Here is a 19,702-nt window from a genome sequence, read left to right on the forward strand (position 1 = left end):
TATATGTATTTTACTCACAGCACAGTTCAGCTTCTCAAATATCTGTTTCTCTTTCTCTTATGTTTTATGTGACTGTACTTACTATTGTGTTTACAGTTGGTAAGTTTGATCCTATATGCCGCAGGTCCACTTGTGCTCTGCCCTACAGATGTTCTGTTTTAGCTGTACTCCTCTGATTTGAAGATGCCTCCTTTAATTTAAATCTTTTATTTTGGCAGACAGCATGTTGCTGGGAGTTGAGTGGGACGGAAGACAGACAGGGAACTTAATATGTATAGTACTAAGATTTATACCTGAAGTCTACATTCAAAATGAAAATTCTTACAAAGATCCTTCAAATAAGTTTGTTTATTTATTTATTTGTATGTGTTGGGTCTTCGTTGCTGCGCGCAGACTTTCTTTAGTTGTGGCAAGTGGGGGGCTGGTCTTCGTTGTGGTGCGCGGGCTTCTCATTGCGGTGGCTTCTCTTGTTTCGGAGCACGTGCCCTAGGCACGCGGGCTTCTGTAGTTGCAGCACGCCGGCTCAGTAGTTGTGGATCGTGGGCTCTAGAGTGCAGGCTTAGCAGTTGTGGCGCACTGGCTTAGTTGCTCCGCGGCATGTGGGATCTTTCCGGACCAGGGCTCGAACCCACGTCCCCTGCATTGGCAGGTAGATTCTTAACCACTGCGCCACCAGGGAAGCCCCAGATAAGTTTAAGAATTGCTGGTGACCGTACAGTGAATTTCTCCTGTCAGTATTGTGAGGGGTACTTCAGAATTAGATTTTGTGATATGGTATCAGTCAAATGCTAGGTAGTATGTGTGTAGTCTTTTTTGTTTATTATTTATTGCTCCCTGCTAACTAATAAGGTTTTCATATAGTTGAGGAAATACACCTATCTGCAAGGTATTAAAGTTGCAGAGTAAGGTACTGCATTTGAGTACTCTTATGTGTACTTCCTTTAATGAACTTCCGTTGTTATGAAAACATCTTTTAAAAAAATGGTTTTTGCTTAAGCTATCTGAAATTGCAGATTCGTATGTGAGACCTCAGAGCAAGACTAGAATGACAGGTCTGTGTATTCTGTGGACTTGAAACACAAGTAATTAGTTTACTTCTCTTTGGAAAAGTACAGAGCAGTCTGCAGAGTCAGCTGCTTGTGTGGATTTTCTCCCAGCTGCTTTGAAGAGGCTGATTACTCTTACAGAACTATTCAGTGTGATTAACCAGGAAGCTCTCTCTCTCCCCTCCAACCCCCTGCCCCGACAGTACTTTTATATCTGTGGGCCTATCTAGTTATATTTATTTAGTATGTTTTGAAAATTGATTAACTTAATATTTGGAGATGTGATGACCTCTGTGAAAGTTTTGGAAACTTCTTCTACTTCTTTTGCTGATCAGTTTAATCATGATAAAGTTTGTAATTTAGTGTGCAGTTTGTCTACTGAATGTATCATGCAGGTTACTTAATTCTTTTTACCCAAAATTATGATCATTTTGATTCTGGTAGGGTTAAAAACTATTTTTTGGATCTGTTTTCTCAAGGTAGGTAACTTGCATCTCTTTTCTTAGAAACGACAGTGAGTTTTGTTCTCTTTACCTGGTGTTTTGAATCCAAGGAAATGTGACACTAAAGTTTCCCTTTCTGAATTGTGTGCTAATAGATTATTTTAGATTTCCCTGGCCTACCAAATTATCCTTTATGTTTCTGATTTGGAAAAGGTCTTACTGTAACTTTCTTCTTATTCAATATGCTGAAATAGACTACAACTTAACAAAAACTGTACTGTAGTCTGTGTTCCTCAGCTTCCAAAAAATTGTGCAAACTTAATTTGGGTTAAAAGATGGTATTTGATTGCTGAAGGGCCATATGACTTAAAAAGTATCTATCTTGTTATTCATTTCTAAGGGCTTGTTACATAGATGAAGGTATTTTGAACTGTTTTTTTCAGTAGTAGTGATAGATTTACACTTTTCCTCACACTCAAATACAGTACCTCTGGAGACGAATTGAATATTTAGGAAATGGGTGTTGGGATTCAGGGTGCAGTTTGTCACCGCAGAACAGACTTATCAGATCACATGAAGAATCATGTTTTTAATTGCATTATGTGAATAATTCAGAAATAGTAGTGAAATAGAACTTTAAAATATTAAGATTCCTCCTTTGGTAACTTACCTGACTTGCAAACTAAGGTTGTTGATAAAGCAAGTAGATTTTATTCTTTAATTAACTTTCACTGTACACCAAACTAAAAACATTGGGGAGTTGCATTTAAATTGGCCATTTAGGCAATGGTTCAAATTATAGCAGATCTCAGAGACTGAGTTGGTGTTGAGAAATGCTTTAGGACTGATTATGTTTGTTTTGCTGGTGAATAATTGATTGAGGGGGCCTGAGAAATAGGGTAGATAGGAGGAGAATGAGTTAGTCAGGTTAGGGAAACCATTTATGGCTATTAGCAACTTTCTTACCTTTATCTAGCATTCATTATCCCCGCAGTGTGAAGAAGTAACCTATTTTCACATCTAGCTTTACATTTAAATTGAACCATAGAGTTGTTATATGCTGATCAAGTTTTTAAAGACCAAAGTTGAAAAGTGAGCAAACAAAAAAATCTTATCCAAACAAGATAAATGTATACTTTTATAGCTTTAGTATCGGGAAATTTCTTTAAGACTTTACTGGTAATACTTTAGCCTCTGTCGTGTGAGGAAACCCATTGTGCTTCAATTTTTTTTTTTTTTTTGTGGTACGCGGGCCTCTCACTGTTGTGGCCTCTCCCGTTGTGGAGCACAGGCTCCGGACGCGCAGGCTCAGCGGCCATGGCTCACAGGCCTAGCCGCTCCGCAGTATGTGGGATCTTCCCGGACTGGGGCACGAACCTGTGTCCCCTTCATTGGCAGGCGGACTCTCAACCACTGCGCTACCAGGGAAGCCCCTGTGCTTAAATTTTTTAACTAAATGTGGTACATTTAGTTTTTATGAGATGAAACAATATAATTATAATAGATTATTCCCAGAATTAACATAAAATACAGGCTGCTTTTTAAATGTCAACATGTTTATTTCTTATTCCTTCTTCTTACCTCATTTTGCTATCCTTGGAATCAGTGTTTATTTTTTAAAAAATTAATAAAAACAATTTACTTTTATTTTCAGTATATTTCAGTAAAAGAAAACATAGCCTCACTTTGGAATTGCTTACATAATTGAATGTCATATTTTACTCTTAACCATTATTTTTATTGCTACCCACAATAGAAAACAAAATGATCACTAATACTAAGGCTTGAAAAATGTAGAGCTTGCATAATATTTTTAGTACTTCCCTCTAAATAGTGAAACCAGTATAAAAGTTAAAAATAAGGAATTAAATTATGGAAGTGCATGAAGGAAAACCAGTATTGAGTTTATGTGCTAATCTTAATAATTTTTTTCATTCACTCAGGGAAAACTTTTAATGAGTGCTTACTACATGACACATACAATATTAGACACTGGGGATAGGAAGCTGAATGACATGTAGTCTTTGCACTAAGGAATTTTAGGTTTGGTGGAGAAAGCGGCAGCCTTAGGTTATTTCTTAAGCATAGTTGACCTGATTCTTATTCCTCCTCCCTAACCTCCCCCCGTCCTGCCTCACCACAATGGGATGAACAAGTTTAGAGCAATTCCTCCAAGCCGCCATAAGTACTCTTCTGCCCTTAGTTATCTAAACTAGTAATGCAAGTGCCTAGAGACTATGTGCATATTCACAGGAGTCTTCCAGACACAAAATGTACTAAAACTAGGAGGACTGTATAGTTTATTGTCCAGACCAAGACACTTGAAAGGGGCCCATTAATTATGCTAGGATAAAAGGTGTAAACTAGTTGTGTCCTGGCCATGTGGAGCACAGATCCAAAGCCTTAGTAATTTTAATATAGGAGGCTGTTTTAAAATCCTAAGACTAGAATTTTGTATTTTATTAGGAGGGAAATGAACAAGTTTGTTTTACTCTTGGTGTCAAGTTGTTACATTGGCTTTACAGATAATTATCAGATAACAAATGAACTTCTGAATAGCTTGATTATAATTTTATATTGATTTTTAAAATACCTTAAAACCTTAAGCCTTATTATACTTTTTTTTATTGAATGACAAGATTCGTTTATTTAGAAATAAGTCTACCTGTGTAGATTATATTTGTTTCCTGATTGCCTTGGAACTAGAAGTTTTGAGGAATCTATTACTCCTTCCCAAGTAGTAAACCCTTGTTACTTGTGGCTGGAGGTATTATGGTCGAAAGACAGATGATGCTTATTTGTACTTTTCCTGCCTCAGGCAGCATTCTTTGTGAATAGAACACCCAGCCAAAGGTAATGGTGAGCAGCTTATTTGACACGTTATTTATTCTTTTTTCCCTTTTTGGGAAGACTAGATGCTGATTGACATACCTCTCAGTTTCTCAACCCTGCCAGGGCCATACTTTATCGTTATTAGTACTCTCTTTTGCCCAGCATTAAATTTTTGGATGTAGGTGCTTTAAAATATTGGTATAAATGTTGAATTTTGCTTTTGATACTTAAAAAAGGCTTCGGTAAGGGTTTGTGAATTAGGGCTCTCCATAGAATGCACAGCCTCCACCATTATAAACTTCCCCCACCAGAGAGGTACATTTGTTAGAATTGATGAGCCTACATTGACACATCATTGTCACTTAGAGTCCATAGTTTAGTTTAGGGTTCACTCTTGGTGATGTATATTCTATGGGTTTGGACAAATTTGTAATAACAGTATCTGCCATTGTAGTATACAGAGTAGTTTCACTGCCCTAAAAATCCTCTATGCTCTGCCAATTCATTCCTCTCTCCCCCTAAGCCCTGGCAACTACTGATCTTTTTACTGTCTCCATATTTTTGCCTCTTCCAGATTATCATACAGTTGGAATCATATAGTATGTAGCCTTGTCTTCTTTCACCTAGTAATATACATTTAAGTGTCCTTCATGTCTTTTTATGGCTTGATAGCTCATTTCTTTCTAGTGATGAATAATATTCCATTGTCTGCTGGATCTACCACAGTTTATCCATTCCTCAACTGAAGGACATCTTGGTTGCTTCCAAGTTTTGGTAATTATGAATAAAGCTGCTTATAAACATCTGTGTACAGGTTTTTGTGTGGACAAAAGTTTTTGACTCCAAAGAGCGTAATTGCTGGATCCAGGTGGTAAGAGTATGTTTGTTTGTTTTTTTTTTGCGGTACACGGGCCTGTCACAGTTGTGGCCTCTCCTGTTGAGGAGCACAGGCTCTGGATGCGCAGGCTCAGCGGCCATGGCTCACGGGCCTAGCCGCTCCGCGGCATGTGGGATCCTCCTGGACCAGGGCACGAACCCGTGTCCCCTGCATCGGCAGGCGGACTCTCAACCACTGCGCCACCAGGGAAGCCCAAGAGTATGTTATTTTTATAAGAAGCCACCAAACTGTCTTCCAAAGTATACCCTTTTGCATTTCCACCAGCAATGAATGAGAGTTCCTGTTAAGCCATATCCTCATCAGCATTTGGTATTGTCAGTGTTTTGGATTTTGGTCATTCTAGTAGGTGTTTAGTGGTATAAAATTCATTTTTTAAATTATAAAAGTAATGTATTAGTAATGTTAGAAAATTTGGAGACTAAGGAAAAAAATCACCTATCTTATCATCCTAACACAACTACTTTTTGTATTTTGGCTGTCCTTTTTTAATGTATTTGTTATGAAGTCATACTGTTACATATAATTTGTGATCTAATTTTTAGAATTAATAGACCATTTTCTAGAATAGTTTTAGATTTATGGAAAAATTGAACAGATAGTGTAGAGTTTCCATATATACATCCCCCACTCCCACCATACAGTTTTTCTCTTATATATGGTTATTTGTTACATGTTTAACATTTGTTAAAATAAATGAACCAATGTTGATACATTATTACCAGCTGAAGCCCATAGTTTATTCTGATTTCATTAGTTTTTACCTAATGTCTTTCTATTCCGGGATCCCATCCAAGATACCACATTACATTTAGTTGTCATGTCTCCTTAGGCGCATATTGGCTGTGACATTTTCTTAGTCTTTCCTTGTTTTTGATGACCTTGACTTTTTTTTTTTTTTTTTTTGGTGGTACGCGGGCCTCTCACTGCTGTGGCCTCTCCCGTCACGGAGCACAGGCTCCGGATGCGCAGGCTCAGCGGCCATGGCTCACGGGCCCAGCCGCTCCGCGGCATGTGGGATCCTCCCGGACCGGGGCACGAACCCGTGTCCCCTGCATCGGCAGGCGGACTCTCAACCACTGCGCCACCAGGGAAGCCCCTACCTTGACAGTTTTGAGGAGTACTGGTCAGGTATTGTATGCCTGACTATTAGAATTTGTCTGATTTTTTTTCATGATTAGATTGGAGTTTTGGTGATTTGGGGAGGACAGTCACAGAGGTAAAGTATCATTTTCATCAGTTCATATCAACTGTACATACTATCATCATGATTTATGACTGTTGATATTGACCTTGATCATCTGGCTAAAGTAGTTTGCCAGGTTTCTCGACTTTAAAGTTATTCTCCTCCTCCTCTCCCCCCTCTTCATACTGTACCCTTTGGATAGGAGTCACTATATGCAGCCCACACTTAAGGAGTGGGAAGTTATGCTTTTCTCCTTTAGTATGTAGTAACTGTATAATTTATTTGGAATTCTCCATAGGAGAAGAATGTCTCTTCTCCCCTGTGTATTTATTCTGTCATTTATTTATATCAGTATGGGCTCGTGGATAATAATTTTATACTTCGGGTTGTATAATCTGAGACTGCTACTTTATTTTGTTGCTCCAGTTGTTCCAGAATCAGCCATTGGTAGCTCTTTCAGTTGGCTTCTGTGCCCTTCTACCATACTCTCATCAATGTGTGTTTTTTTGTTTTGTTTTGTTTTTGAGCACTTCCTTACTTTCTGGTACTACACAGTGCTTGAGGCTCATCTTGTGTGTTTCCTGCCCCAGTCCTAGAATCAGCCATTTCTCCAAGAGGCACTGGTTCTTTTTACTGGAGAATGTTATTAGAAACCAAGATCTAGGCATTAGGTATGGTTCTTGCTAAGAGGGTGTACTTTCAGGCCCTCTCAGCTGTCAGAGCAAAGAAATATATGAGTGTTTATTAACCCCTGTATATACACATATCTATAAATATTTCTATATGTAACCATCTGTATCTATATTAAGTTAAACATGAGTTCTTACTGATGTCTATAGCTTTTCTTCATTACCATATAGATGTTTTATCCCCTTCCCCTTGCTGATTTGTACATTTCCACTCCAACAATGAGAAACTTGGCTCCCTACATCCACCATTTATTTACTTAATTTTTCAATTCCAGTATACATGTGTAGTAATACCAGAATTGTTAACCTGTACCCCTGCGGGAAACAACTTTACTAACTAGAATACAGTACTTATGTACAGTCCCTTTGGCCTTTAATCTTACAGAATTCATTCATTTCCAGTTACTTAGGTCTGTACCTTTTCCCTCCTACCCGCTTCCATGAGGTTTTTTGAAATAGAGGCCCGCGTACTGCAAAAAAAAAAAAAAAAGATTTGAAATACAGTTAGAGTCTCTTGTTATAGCCTGGAATTCTCTGAACCTATGATTTAAGAAAAAGTTGCATACATTAAGGTTTACTCTTTGTGTGGTAAAGTTCTGTAGGTTTTGACAAGTGCATCCTCTCATGTATGCAGTGTTACAGTATCATAGGGAATAGTTTCTCTACCCTAAAAATCCCCTGTGCTTCACTTATTCATCCCTCTCCTCCCTCCAAGCCCCTGGCAGCACACTGATCTTTGCCTTTTCTGGAATGTCATATAATTAATTGGAATCATACAATATGTAGCCTTTTCAGATTGGCTTCTTTCCCTTAGCAATATGCATTTAAGCCTCCCGCATGTCTTTTTGTGGCTTGAGAGCTCATTTCTTTTTATAGCTGAATGATATTCCATTGTCTAGATGTACCACTTTTGTTTATCCATTCACTTATAAAGGACATCTTGGTTGCTTCCAGTTTTTGGCAATTATGAATAAAGCTGCTATAAACATCTGTGTGCAGGTTTTTGTGTGAATATAAGTTGTCAACTCAATTGGGTAAATACCTAGGAGTGTGATTGCTGGATCTTATGGTAAGACTATGTTTAGCTTTTTAAGAAACTGTCAAACTGTCTTCCAAAGTGGTTCTACCATTGAATGAATTGCTGTTGCTCCACATCTTCACCAGCATTTGATATTATTGTGTTTCTTTTAACCAAATAGGTATTTAATGGTATTTGCAGTTCTCCAATGATGAGTGATGTCGAGTAACTTTTATATGTTTATTTACCATCTGTATTTCTTCTTTAGTGAGGTGTCTGTTCAGATGTTTTGCCCATTTTTTAATACATTAAAAAAATTTATCTATTTATTTAATTTGGCTGTGCTGGGTCTTGTGGCCCACGGGCTTCTCTAGTTGAGGCTCATGGGCTCTAGAGTGCACAGGCTCAGTAGTTGCAGAACTCGGGCTTAGTTGTGGTATGCGGGATCTTAGTTCCCCGACCAGGGTTAGAACCCGGGCCCCCTGCATTGGGAGTGCAGAGTCTTAACCACTGGACCACCAGGGAAGTCCCTGCCCATTTTTAACTGGCTTGTTTTCTTATTGTTGAGTTTTAAGGTTCTTTTATATTTTGGATACAAGTCCTTTATCAAATATGTGGTTTCCAAATATATTTTCCCAGTCTGTGACTTGTTTTTCTTAACAGTGTCTTTCACAGAGCAGAAGTTTTTAATTTTTATAAAATTCATCTTAGCAATTTTGTCTTTCATGGATCACATTTCTGTTGTCTAAAATCTCATTGTCATACCCATCACTAGATTTTCTCCTGTGTTATCTTTTAGAAGTTGCATTTTTATAATCCACTTCTTAACATAACAGTGGCCCAAACATATTTACAGATTATTTTGTTCTTCATATTTACAATTTTAAATGGTTGCTTTATAGTTAAATTGTTTTGCTATAATTTTCTTTATCATTCATTTCCCCCTATTGCTGACTTTTTATAAGAACAGAAATTTGGAAACAACCTAAATAATGAACATACTTGTACCTTGCTTTTTCTGTGTTCAGGATTATTTCATTTCTTTCAACAAATACTTGAGAATGGTCCAAATGCCACTGTAAAGTTCTTACCCTCATGGAGCTCATATTATGATGATTTCCTTAGGATAAATTCTCAGTAAGGCCATTTTGGGTTGAAGGAACATGAACATTTTTATGACTTTAGATGCATATTACCAGTGAAATGGCTTTCCATTTTCTTCCTGTTTATGTAGTCATCGTCTCATTTTCCACATAAGTTAACATTAAGAGTAATTGAGATAATAGTTTTGTGCTTTTAAAATTGTTAACCAGATTGTTTATTAGAAAAAATGCAAGCGTTTTAGAAACCTTTGACCATTTACTTTCTCTAGTTGTACTTCTCTTGTCCTGTCAGTAAATTAGGTGTTCTAAAATGTTATTATTTCTGAAACAAAATTCCAAAAAGTTCTTGGTATTTAGTGGTCTGGCATTGTACTTTGGTACAGACACGATCAAGCTTGACTTCCTTTGGCTATTTTTATTGCTTATGCATGTCTGAATCCCTTATCTCCAGAGTGTAAGGGCAAAGTACAGCATGATTGCTAATACAATTAGTCAGTTATGTGATTTGATTGTTTGCCTAAGTTAGATATCAAAGAGGCAGAGGTGGATGAAAAGGAGTCAACCTAAGCCAGCCAGATGATTTAATTGCAAAATTTAAAAGGACATGTCTTTACATTTCAGTAGAGTAGTTCCTTGTTTTTAAAGTCTAGTGTCTAGTATAGATGTACTCAACAACTGGGCAATGAACCGAGAAAAGTCAAAGGAAGGGTTGTTCTTTTGATGAGTTAGGGGACTGTTTTTCTCCAACTTGTAAGATCTTCACCCAATTTCCAAGAAAATATATTGCAGAGAAGATAGGGAGTTTGTTTAAAAAGCTTTGTGTAATTGAAAAGATAGAAAAGCTATGTTAAATTTTTAAAATTACCCATAGTTACCCTAACTTAGCTATTTTCATAGTTTACATACTGTGTCTATTTGGGGGCAGAAATATCTTATGTGCTCATAAGATCACAATGGACGATATTTTTATATTTTAAATGCAAAAAACCTCAAACAATATTTATAGTCTTTGTTTTTTGCATTTTACATATTATAAGGACTTTTCCATGTTTGCATATAGTCTTCTTAAATATTTTTTGAGTTGTAAGTTCATTTGCTTGATGTACTTCAATGTTATTAGAAGTTTTTCTAATGTTAGCTATTTGGCTGGACAAATTCTTTTTCAAATACTCTGTGAGAAGAAAATGCTTTACAGCCTTGAATGCTTAAAAATCTAAAAAGGGGATTCTAGGACTCCTAAAAAAGATCAATTATATTTATAATGTAATACAATAGTATTAATCAAGTGTTGAGTGAGTTTGATGTTTCTCACATTATGGCTTTAATAAACTAGACAGAGATGTTGTTGCTCTCTGGCTTAATTTTATAATCATCTGTTGCTGACATTCTTAACTACACTAGGCTTGAAATACGTGTCCTGTTGTTTTTAGGAGGTTAAGACAAAAGGCCAAAGCAGTAGTAGGGGTAAAACTAGCTCTGGCTTAATTTTCTCTTCATTATTTTGTTGAAATAGGCTTGTAAGACGTGAAAGTATTGAAGGCTTAGCTTATTTTCCACAAAGATACGGGAGGTGAAGGAAAAAGGGTGTGTTTTATCCATTAAACAATTTTGTACTGCAGATATGTGTAGAGATTCATCTATTGGGATCTTCATAACAACATTGTCAATAACAGCAAAAAAAAAATTCAGAGTAATCTAAAAGTAGAATAGGGGCTGTTTCACTCTGATGATGGACTATTTTACATTTCTAAATGAGGATATTATATAATTTTATTTTAAAATCAACTTTATTGAGGTTTAATTTACATACAGTCAAATGCACACATTTTGAGAGTTTTAAATCTGAGAAAAGTATAGATCCGTTTAACTACCACCCCAATCAAGATATAGAGCACACACATTACTTCAGAAAGCTTCCTTGTGTCTGTTGTACCCCCTACCCCTGCCCCCTCCCTGACAGACAACCACTGATCTGATAATTATCACTATAGAATAGTTTTGTCTATTCGGAACTTCAAATAAATGAAATCAAATCAAACAGACTCTTTTCTGTCTTCTTTGCTCAGTGTATTTTTGAGATTCATCCATATTGTGGGCATCAGTAGTTTGGTCCTTTTTATTGCTGAGTAATACTCTGTGGCATGAATGTGCCACAGTTTATCTGTTTACCTCTTGATAGACATTTGGCTGTTTTCAGTTTTGGACTATGATGAATAAAGCTTCAGTGAACATTCAACTGTAATTGTCTGTATGGACATGTTTTCATTTCTCTTGGGTAGATACGTAGGAGTGGAATTGGTAGGTCATATAGTAAATGTGTTTATGTTTCACATTATAAGAAACTGCCGGATTGTTTTTGCTTTATGCTCCCATCAGCAATGCATGAGAATTCCATCTCTTCCACATCCTTGGCAAAACTTTTTTTATTTTAACCTTTCTGTGAACATGTAGCCGTTGTGTTTTAACCTACAGAATTGAGAAGTGTCTCCTACTGCTTGCAGTTATAGGACTTTATTGTCTGTTTTTTACAGGCTGCCTCTGGGGGACTAACTACACTTTAATTACTTTCCTGCGTGTCACAGGGGGTCAAAATAATATTCTGCTTACCACATAGAATGGCTCCTTCCTGTGGCACGTATAGTGATCGGCTGTGTCATACTTCCATCCATACCTAGTTTCATTATATACAGGTTCCTTCATAAACAGTATACAAATCCTGACTATTTAGAACTTTTTTTCCCTGCTTTTTTGGGAGTGTTTATATTAGCTTTGCAGTTTCCTCAGCTGGCTAACTTTAGTTGAATAGAAGTCTTACTTAAAGCCATTCCTGTTAGCTAGCTAAAGGCCTCTCCAGTGGGGTCAAATTTTGGTCTTATGTAAAAAATGAGGTGCATTTTATTAAAATTATCAAGTGTATCTTTACAATGCTGAAGACACAAAGTAATTGGGTATCATCTAGATGCGTAAGGAAACTAAATTTTGGTCTTAGTTGTGGATGGTTGGATTTTTTGGTTGCCTTCTTTTTTCCGTCAACATTTAATTTATTTTTAAAATTAATTAATTTTATTTATTTATTTTTGGCTGTGTTGGGTCTTCCTTGCTGCGTGCGTGCTTTCTCTAGGTGTGGCGAGCGCGGGCTACTCTTCGTTGCGGTGCGTGCACTTCTCATTGCGTTGGCTTTTCTTGTTGCGGAGTATGGACTCTAGGCACGCGGGCTTCCGTAGTTGTGGCTCGCGGGCTCTGGAGTGCAGGCTCAGTAGTTGTGGCGCATGGGCTTCATTGCTCCAGGGCATGTGAGAACTTCCCGGACCAGGGCTTGAACCCTTGTCCCCTGCGTTGGCAGGCGGATTCTTAACCACTGCGCCACCAGGGAAACCCTCTCCACATTTTATTTTGAAAAATTTCAAACATACAGAAAAGTTGAAGGAATTGCACGAGAATACCCGTTTACCACCTAGATTCTATAATTAACATTTTACTGTATTTGTTTAATCACATATCTGTTGAAAATATTTGATGGTGTGTTTAAGCCTTTCTTTGTAGAAAAAGCATTGATGGGTAGAACTTACTGGGCAGTAGTTACTTTTGTGTGGTATAGGACTTAGTGGTTCTCTGATGCGGTAGTTCTCTTTTGAAGTTGACTGTCTTGTGTTTCCTATTATCATTGGTTGAGAGCTCAGTCATTTATTTTCAAATGAATTCCATCTAGATTATGTTACAAAGACAAAAGAAAAGCAAGGGAAATTGGTCATAGAAAGGGTTTGTTTGTATCATCAGGAGGCCAAAATACTGCCAACCTGCTTGCCCAGCTGATAGAAATGCTGTCACATGAATAACTACCTTTTATTGAGTGATTACTGTATTCTAGAGCTTTATCTCATTTGGGGTCTTACAATAACTCTGTTATCTTATTAGCCCCATTCTATGAGTTAAGAAATTGAGGCTTAATGAGGTTGAATCATTTGCCAAATGTCTCATCTCTTAAATGGCACAACTGGTATTCAGACGGAAGTCTCTCTGACTCCAAAACCCATGCTTTGAACCAGAAGTCTTTAGTGCTGAAAGTTCCCTTTCTGCAGAATTTATAGTTTACATTCATTTTTGTCTTCAGAATCGGCCAAATTGGGCCACACCTAATATGAGTCTGGTATAGTAGCATTCTTGTGGAAAAGGGGATATCATATAAACATTTTTATGACTATGAAGGGCTCTTAATTCTTGAGGGAGGGCCCTTTTTGAAATCAGGCATCCTGGGGTTTTTACTGACCTATTTCATTCTCTGAAGAATTAAGGAATTTCCAGCTTGTATTAAATTGTGGAATGTATAGAATTCCTTCTACAGTTGAACCAGATAAGTATTAGCAAGTGTGTTTAGAATATGACACTGGTAGTTCTTTCCTGTTTTTTTTGTTTTTGTTGTTATTTTGGGTTTTTTTAAGAGGGTTTTGGGGATGATAGCCAATTTGAAGCTTGATCTTACTATTAAAGAAGTGAAACCTAAGCAAGCGTCCTTGCTCCCTGCCTGCTTTTGGAGTAAGCGTCACTTAAGTTTGCCAATTTTCAGGGCTTATTTCTGTGAGTGACCCAAGGAACAGTGTATTCTAACTTGAAAACTGAATGGGTGGAGGTATGCATTGAAAACAATAGTTTTTAACCTTTCTGGAGATTACATACTCCTTTTTTGAAGCTGATGAAAGCTGTGGGCCCTCTTCCCAGAAAACAATGCATATATGTAGACAAATATAATTTTACATACAAAGTCTGTAGGGGTTCACTGACCGCCACCCGCCCCCAAGCCTATCGACAGAGTAGTCCAGATTAAAAATCCTTTAAAATTAGGAAAAATTAGGGGGCTGAAAAATAAGATTTGAGCATCAGTTCTTAAACTTTTTTCACAAATGCTGATCTCATAAAATTGATTATACTAACATAAAAATCATGTTTTAGTATCCAAGATATTTACTTCAGTCTCTACAGTATTAGTTTTCCTCACTTTGTTAAAAAAAAAAATTAACAAGGATATTCGTGAGTTAAGATTCCTAGGGATAGATCAAATTCTCTCTGTTGATTTTTAACTTTTGCCTTTTCCATTTTATTTCTTCTACCATCAAAATATTTTCCCAGAACTAGTAATTAGGTCAAAGATTCAGATGAAATGCTTCACCAATCCCCAACTTTAGGTTTACATTTATTCTTTAACCAAAATCTCTTCATAACCCATAGATACATAGTACTTCTTTCCTTAATATACTTTCTGGTATGAGTGTTCAGGCATTGATCTTGGCAAGTTACATGTTTTATTACATTAATCTTCACAACGACTCTGTTAGGGACTTATTATTGTCTCTCTTTTATAGACGTGGAAAGCAATGCTAAGAAAGGTTAAATGACTTAAGACCAGTTCTGGCAGGGCCAGGATTTGAACCCACGTAGATCTAGCTCCAAAGCCCATTTTCTTCTATTTTACCATCCTGCTCTATGATCAAAGAACTGACCACTTTTTCTGGCCACTGGTCTGACCTGATCTGAATTTTAAAAGCTCAAATTTCCATCAGTGGAGGGAGCTCTTTATTTTCTTCTATAGCTAGCCAGTTGTAAAATTGCTGTAGTGTGTGTGTGTGTGTGTGTGTGTGTGTGTATTTAAGTTAGATTTTAGGTTGTGAAATGTCAAGAGCACTGAATTTACTGGCTAGATTGTTAAACCTAGAATAAGGAAGGAGGCTTAGCTGGATGATCTCCTGCCTGTTCTGTTTATATAAATGGATGTTTCAGATACCATACTCTGACAGACAATTCCAGTGATTGAAAAGTTTGTGGAAGGCTTGTTAAACCTAAACCTAGCATCATTTGCAGGAAGGAAAAACCCTAATGGTTTGGAACAAGAGTGAAAAAGAGTTTAAAGGGTAGATAAGCTTTTATGAAATTGACTAAAGGCCAGGTGTGTATTTCCTAACCCTCTTGGGATAGCCATGGGGGGATTCCCTCCAGGTCAGCTAGCTGCCTAGTGGTTTTTGCTGAGATAAGGGGCGGGGTCAGCATTCTGGAAGGGTAGTTCAGTTTGCTGAGTGAGTTTTGTGAGACTCAGCATCTTTCTTGACAAAATTATTGTTCTTCCAAACCTTGTACTTTTCCTAGTTTCAGCCTTTTTATACACAGTGGAACAGGAAGGAGAATGCGTAGGTTGATTTACTATGTAAACTTAGCGATACATTTTTTAGTTTGAACTGATTACACAGGGCTTTAAGTGAGATAGCACAGAACAGAAAAAAAAGTAGATACTAATTGAAGTGATTGGGAGAACAAAGGAAGTTGGGTCAGATAATAAAATTTTAGAGAGTTTATCTCCTTGCCTTTTTAAAAACTGAGTGATAGAGGAAACTAGTGTGTATGAAGATATATATCATTTAATTCCCAAGGTGATGAAACTTGGTATAAAGGAAAATTAAGTTGACCGATTTTAAGATATGGGGAGAAATCAGATACAAATGTAAAAGAACTATCTTAAGTCATACTTTTTGGGTCTTTACAAATTAAGGGAGCATATTTTGTGAAAAATTTCTTTTGACAGAATTCCGAATTCTAAGAAATTTAAAAAGGACAAAGAACAGTTCAAATGGCAGGATTGTTAAAAGCCTTTATTGTATTGTATACGTGCTTAGTTAGGATGAGGGAATTGGCTTTAAAAGCTTTGTTCCCTCATCAGCTTCACCCTCCTTCCCTCGTGTTTTCCTGAGGCTGTGTGCGAGGTTTTAGCATAGAGGAAGGGTAGGTCCTTTCACCTGTTGCCATTTTTCCCCCTGCCATAAGTTCACACACACTTTTTCACATTATGATTTGTAAAAACATAAACAGCTTTTCTGGAACCAAACTGATCTTTTTATTTTGTGGTTCATACTTCATGACACTGGAGTGGGGGCAGGAGGGTGGAGCTATAAGGTGTTTGGACCCTTCTGGTTTATGGGATTGTCTTTTTCCCTTTTTCCCCTTAGGAACGGCGTGAATGTTGAGGGGGCGACACACAAGCAGGTGGTGGACCTGATCCGAGCAGGCGAGAAGGAATTGATCTTGACAGTGTTATCTGTACCTCCTCATGAGGCAGATAACCTAGATCCCAGTGACGACTCGTTGGGACAGTCATTTTATGATTACACAGAAAAGCAAGCAGTGCCCATATCGGTCCCCACATACAAACATGTGGAGCAGAATGGTGAGAAGTTTGTGGTGAGTGTCAGCCCAACTCCATCCTCAAACACCTAGCTTTTGTTTCTCCCAATCTTATCATTTATGATATATATTAGAGCACTAGGATAAATGACTGCCACCTAGGTCAGCTTGCCTACCAGGAATATGGGTTTACACATAAATAAAAGACACTGGCCCTGATTTATTGCAGGGAGTGAACTACAGTAATGGAAGAAGAGGCATATTTCTGCTTAAGTATAACTCCATTTTATTCTAGACAGTTTTAAGTTTGGATTTGGGCCTTTTGCAATCATGTGTGAGTTTATTTTGTTTGTTCTTTTATTGGTTGTCATATCTCTTTGCTAATAGCAGTCTCTCACTGTTGACTCTGTAGAGTTATAGAGCAAGATTAATTTTAAAGTGTGGTGTGTCTTCCAAAACATTTGGGTAATACAGAGTTTGTCCATGTCAGAACCTACAAGTGCCCTATACCCCACTTCATATCTTGTTCTTTTTCATTTTCTTTGGAGATATCTGTGTGAATGATTAATTCTGGTTTTCTCCAAGGTCCTCATTATATTCTGCATGCAATTCACATGGGCTATTTTATACATTTCCAGTTTCTTGCTGTTGTAGATATGCAGGAAAGCCCATCTTGAATTCTAGATGATGTGTGCCAGCCCCTTTCCCAAATGCCTTTGTTTGTTCTTTAAAACCTAATTACAACTGATAGCCCAATCTGCTTAATTTTTCCCTTGGTTGCAGTATTCTTTATTTGCCTTTGATTATTTTGGGAGTGATGGTATAATGAGAAATTCATTAATCTTTGTGGAAAATGCAGTGCATTCTGTAGGTATTGGCAAACAGACGACATGTGTTTAAAGCTGATCTGCTGTTTAATGTTGCAGTCTCTGAAACTGAGATTTGTCCCCTGTATAGGAATGAGCTACTAGATATTTATGGTAAATTCTTTTTAATGGGGACATGAGAAAAGCAAGCAAGGAAGCCTGAAAAGTTCCAGAAGGATCAAATAATGTTTGACTGCATCTGTAATTTAGCTGGAGATGATAGCATGTAGGTTTTATGTCAGTCTGGTCTATGTATTCTCCGAACTATACACACAAAATTTAGAGTTTTGTGTTTCAGAGGTGCTATACTTTTTTTTAACCATTTTTTAAATTGAAGTATAGTTAATTTACAATGTTGTGTTAGTTTCAGGTGTACAGCAAAGTGATTCAGTTATACATACACATATATATCTATTCTTTTTCAGATTCTTTTCCATTATAGGTTATTACAGGATAGTTCCCTGTGTTTCCCAAGTAGGTCCTTGTTATTTATCTATTCTATATATAGTAGTGTATATATGTTAATCCCAAACTCCTGATTTATCTCCCCCACCCCAACCTCGTGCCCCACTATCCCCTTTGTTAACCATAAGTCTGTTTTCTGTGAGTCTATTTCTGTTTTGTAAATAAATTCATTTGTATCATTTTTTTTTAGATTCTGCATATAAGTGGTATCATATAATATTTGTCTTTTTCTGTCTGACTTACTTCACTTAGTATGATAATCTATAGGTCCATCCACATTGCTGCAAATGGCATTATTTCATTCTTTTTTATGGCTGAGTAATATTCCATTCTGTATATGTAGCACATCTTCTTTATCCATTCATCTGTCAATGGACACTTAGGTTGCTTCCATGTCTTGGCTGTTGTACATAGTGCTTCTATGAACATTGGTGTGCATGTATCCTTTCAAATTAGAGTTTTTCTCCCGATATATGCCCACGAGTGGATTGCTGTGTCATATGATAACTCTATTTTTAATTTTTTAAGGAACCTCCATACTGTTTTTCATAGCGGAGGCACCAGTTTACATTCCCACCAACAGTGTAGGAAGGTTCCTTTTTCTCCACACCCTCTCCAGCGTTTATTATTTGTAGATTTTTTTTAATGGTGGCCTTTTTGACTGGTGTGAGGTCATACCTCATTATAGTTTTGATTTGCATTTCTCTCATAATTAGCAATGTTGAGCATCTTTTCATGTGCCTCTGTGTCTTCTTTGGAGAAATGTCTTTTTAAGTCTTCTGCCCATTTTTTGATTGGGTTGTTTGGGTTTTTTTTGATATTAAGCTGTATGAACTGTTTGTATATTTTGGAAGTTAATCCCTCATCGGTAGCATCATTTGCAAATATTTTCTCCCAGTCTGTAGGTTGTCTTTTCATTTTGTTTATGATTTCCTTTGCTGTGCAAAAGCTTTTAAGTTTAATTAGGTCCCATTTGTTTATTTTTGTTTTTACTTCCATTACTCTAGAAGATGCATCCAAAAAAATATTGCTGTGATTTTGTTTTGTCAAAGAGTGTTCTGCCTATGTTTTCCTCTAGGAGTTTTATAGTATCTGGTCTTACATTTAGGTCTTTAATCCATTTTGAGTTTATTTTTGTATCTGGTGTTAGAGAATGTTCTAATTCATTCTTTTACACGTAGCTATCCAGTTTCCCCAGCACCATTTATTGAAGAGACTGCCTTTTCTCCATTGTATATTTTTGCCTCATTTGTCATAGATTAATTGATCATAAGTGTGTGGGTTTTTTCCTGCGCTTTCTATCCTGTTCCATTGATCTATATGTCTGTTTTTGTGCCAATACTACACTGTTTTGATTACTGTAGCTTTGTAGTACAGTCTGAAGCCAGGGAGCATGATTCCTCTAGCTCCATTCTTCTTTCTCAAGATTGTTTTGGCTATTTAAGGTGTTTTGTGTTTCCATACAAATAAAAAATTTTTTTGTTCTAGTTTTGTGAAAAATGCCACTGGTAATTTGATAGGGATTGTGTTGAATCTGTATATTGCCTTGGGTAGTCACGGTAATTTTAACAATATTGATTATTCCAATCCAAGAACATGGTATATTTTTCCATCTGTTTGTGTCATCTTCAGTTTCTGTTATCAGTGTCTTATAGTTTTTGTAATACAAATCTTTTGCCTCCTTAGCTAGGTTTATTCCTAAGTATTTTATTCTTTTTGATATGATGGTAAATGGGATTGTTTCCTTAATTTCTCTTTCTGATATTTCATTTTTAGTGTATAGAAATGCAACAGATTTCTGTATATTAATTTTGTATCCGGCAACTTTACTGAATTCATTGATGAGCTCTAGTAGTTTTCTGGTAGCATCTTTAGGATTTTCTATGTGTAGCATCATGTCAATTGCAAACAGTGACAGTTCTGTTTCTTCTTTTCCAATTTGGATTCCTTTTATTTCTTTTTGTCTCTGATTGCTGTGGCTAGGGCTTCCAAAAC

General features: G+C 36.8%; 1 protein-coding gene across 2 annotated transcripts in view; it reads left to right on the plus strand.

Moving 5' to 3' along the window:
- The window catches only part of SNX27 (sorting nexin 27), an 83,664-nt gene that overhangs the window by 7,419 nt on the left and 56,543 nt on the right, over window positions 1-19,702 (plus strand). For both annotated transcript variants that reach the window (XM_060029936.1, XM_060029942.1), the window contains exon 2: window positions 16,202-16,433. In XM_060029936.1, coding sequence (XP_059885919.1) covers window positions 16,202-16,433 — 232 coding nt within the window. The remainder of the gene's footprint in view (window positions 1-16,201; window positions 16,434-19,702) is intronic.

This window comes from Delphinus delphis, chromosome 1 (genome assembly GCF_949987515.2).
Source record: "Delphinus delphis chromosome 1, mDelDel1.2, whole genome shotgun sequence".
Taxonomy (NCBI): Eukaryota; Metazoa; Chordata; class Mammalia; order Artiodactyla; family Delphinidae; genus Delphinus; species Delphinus delphis.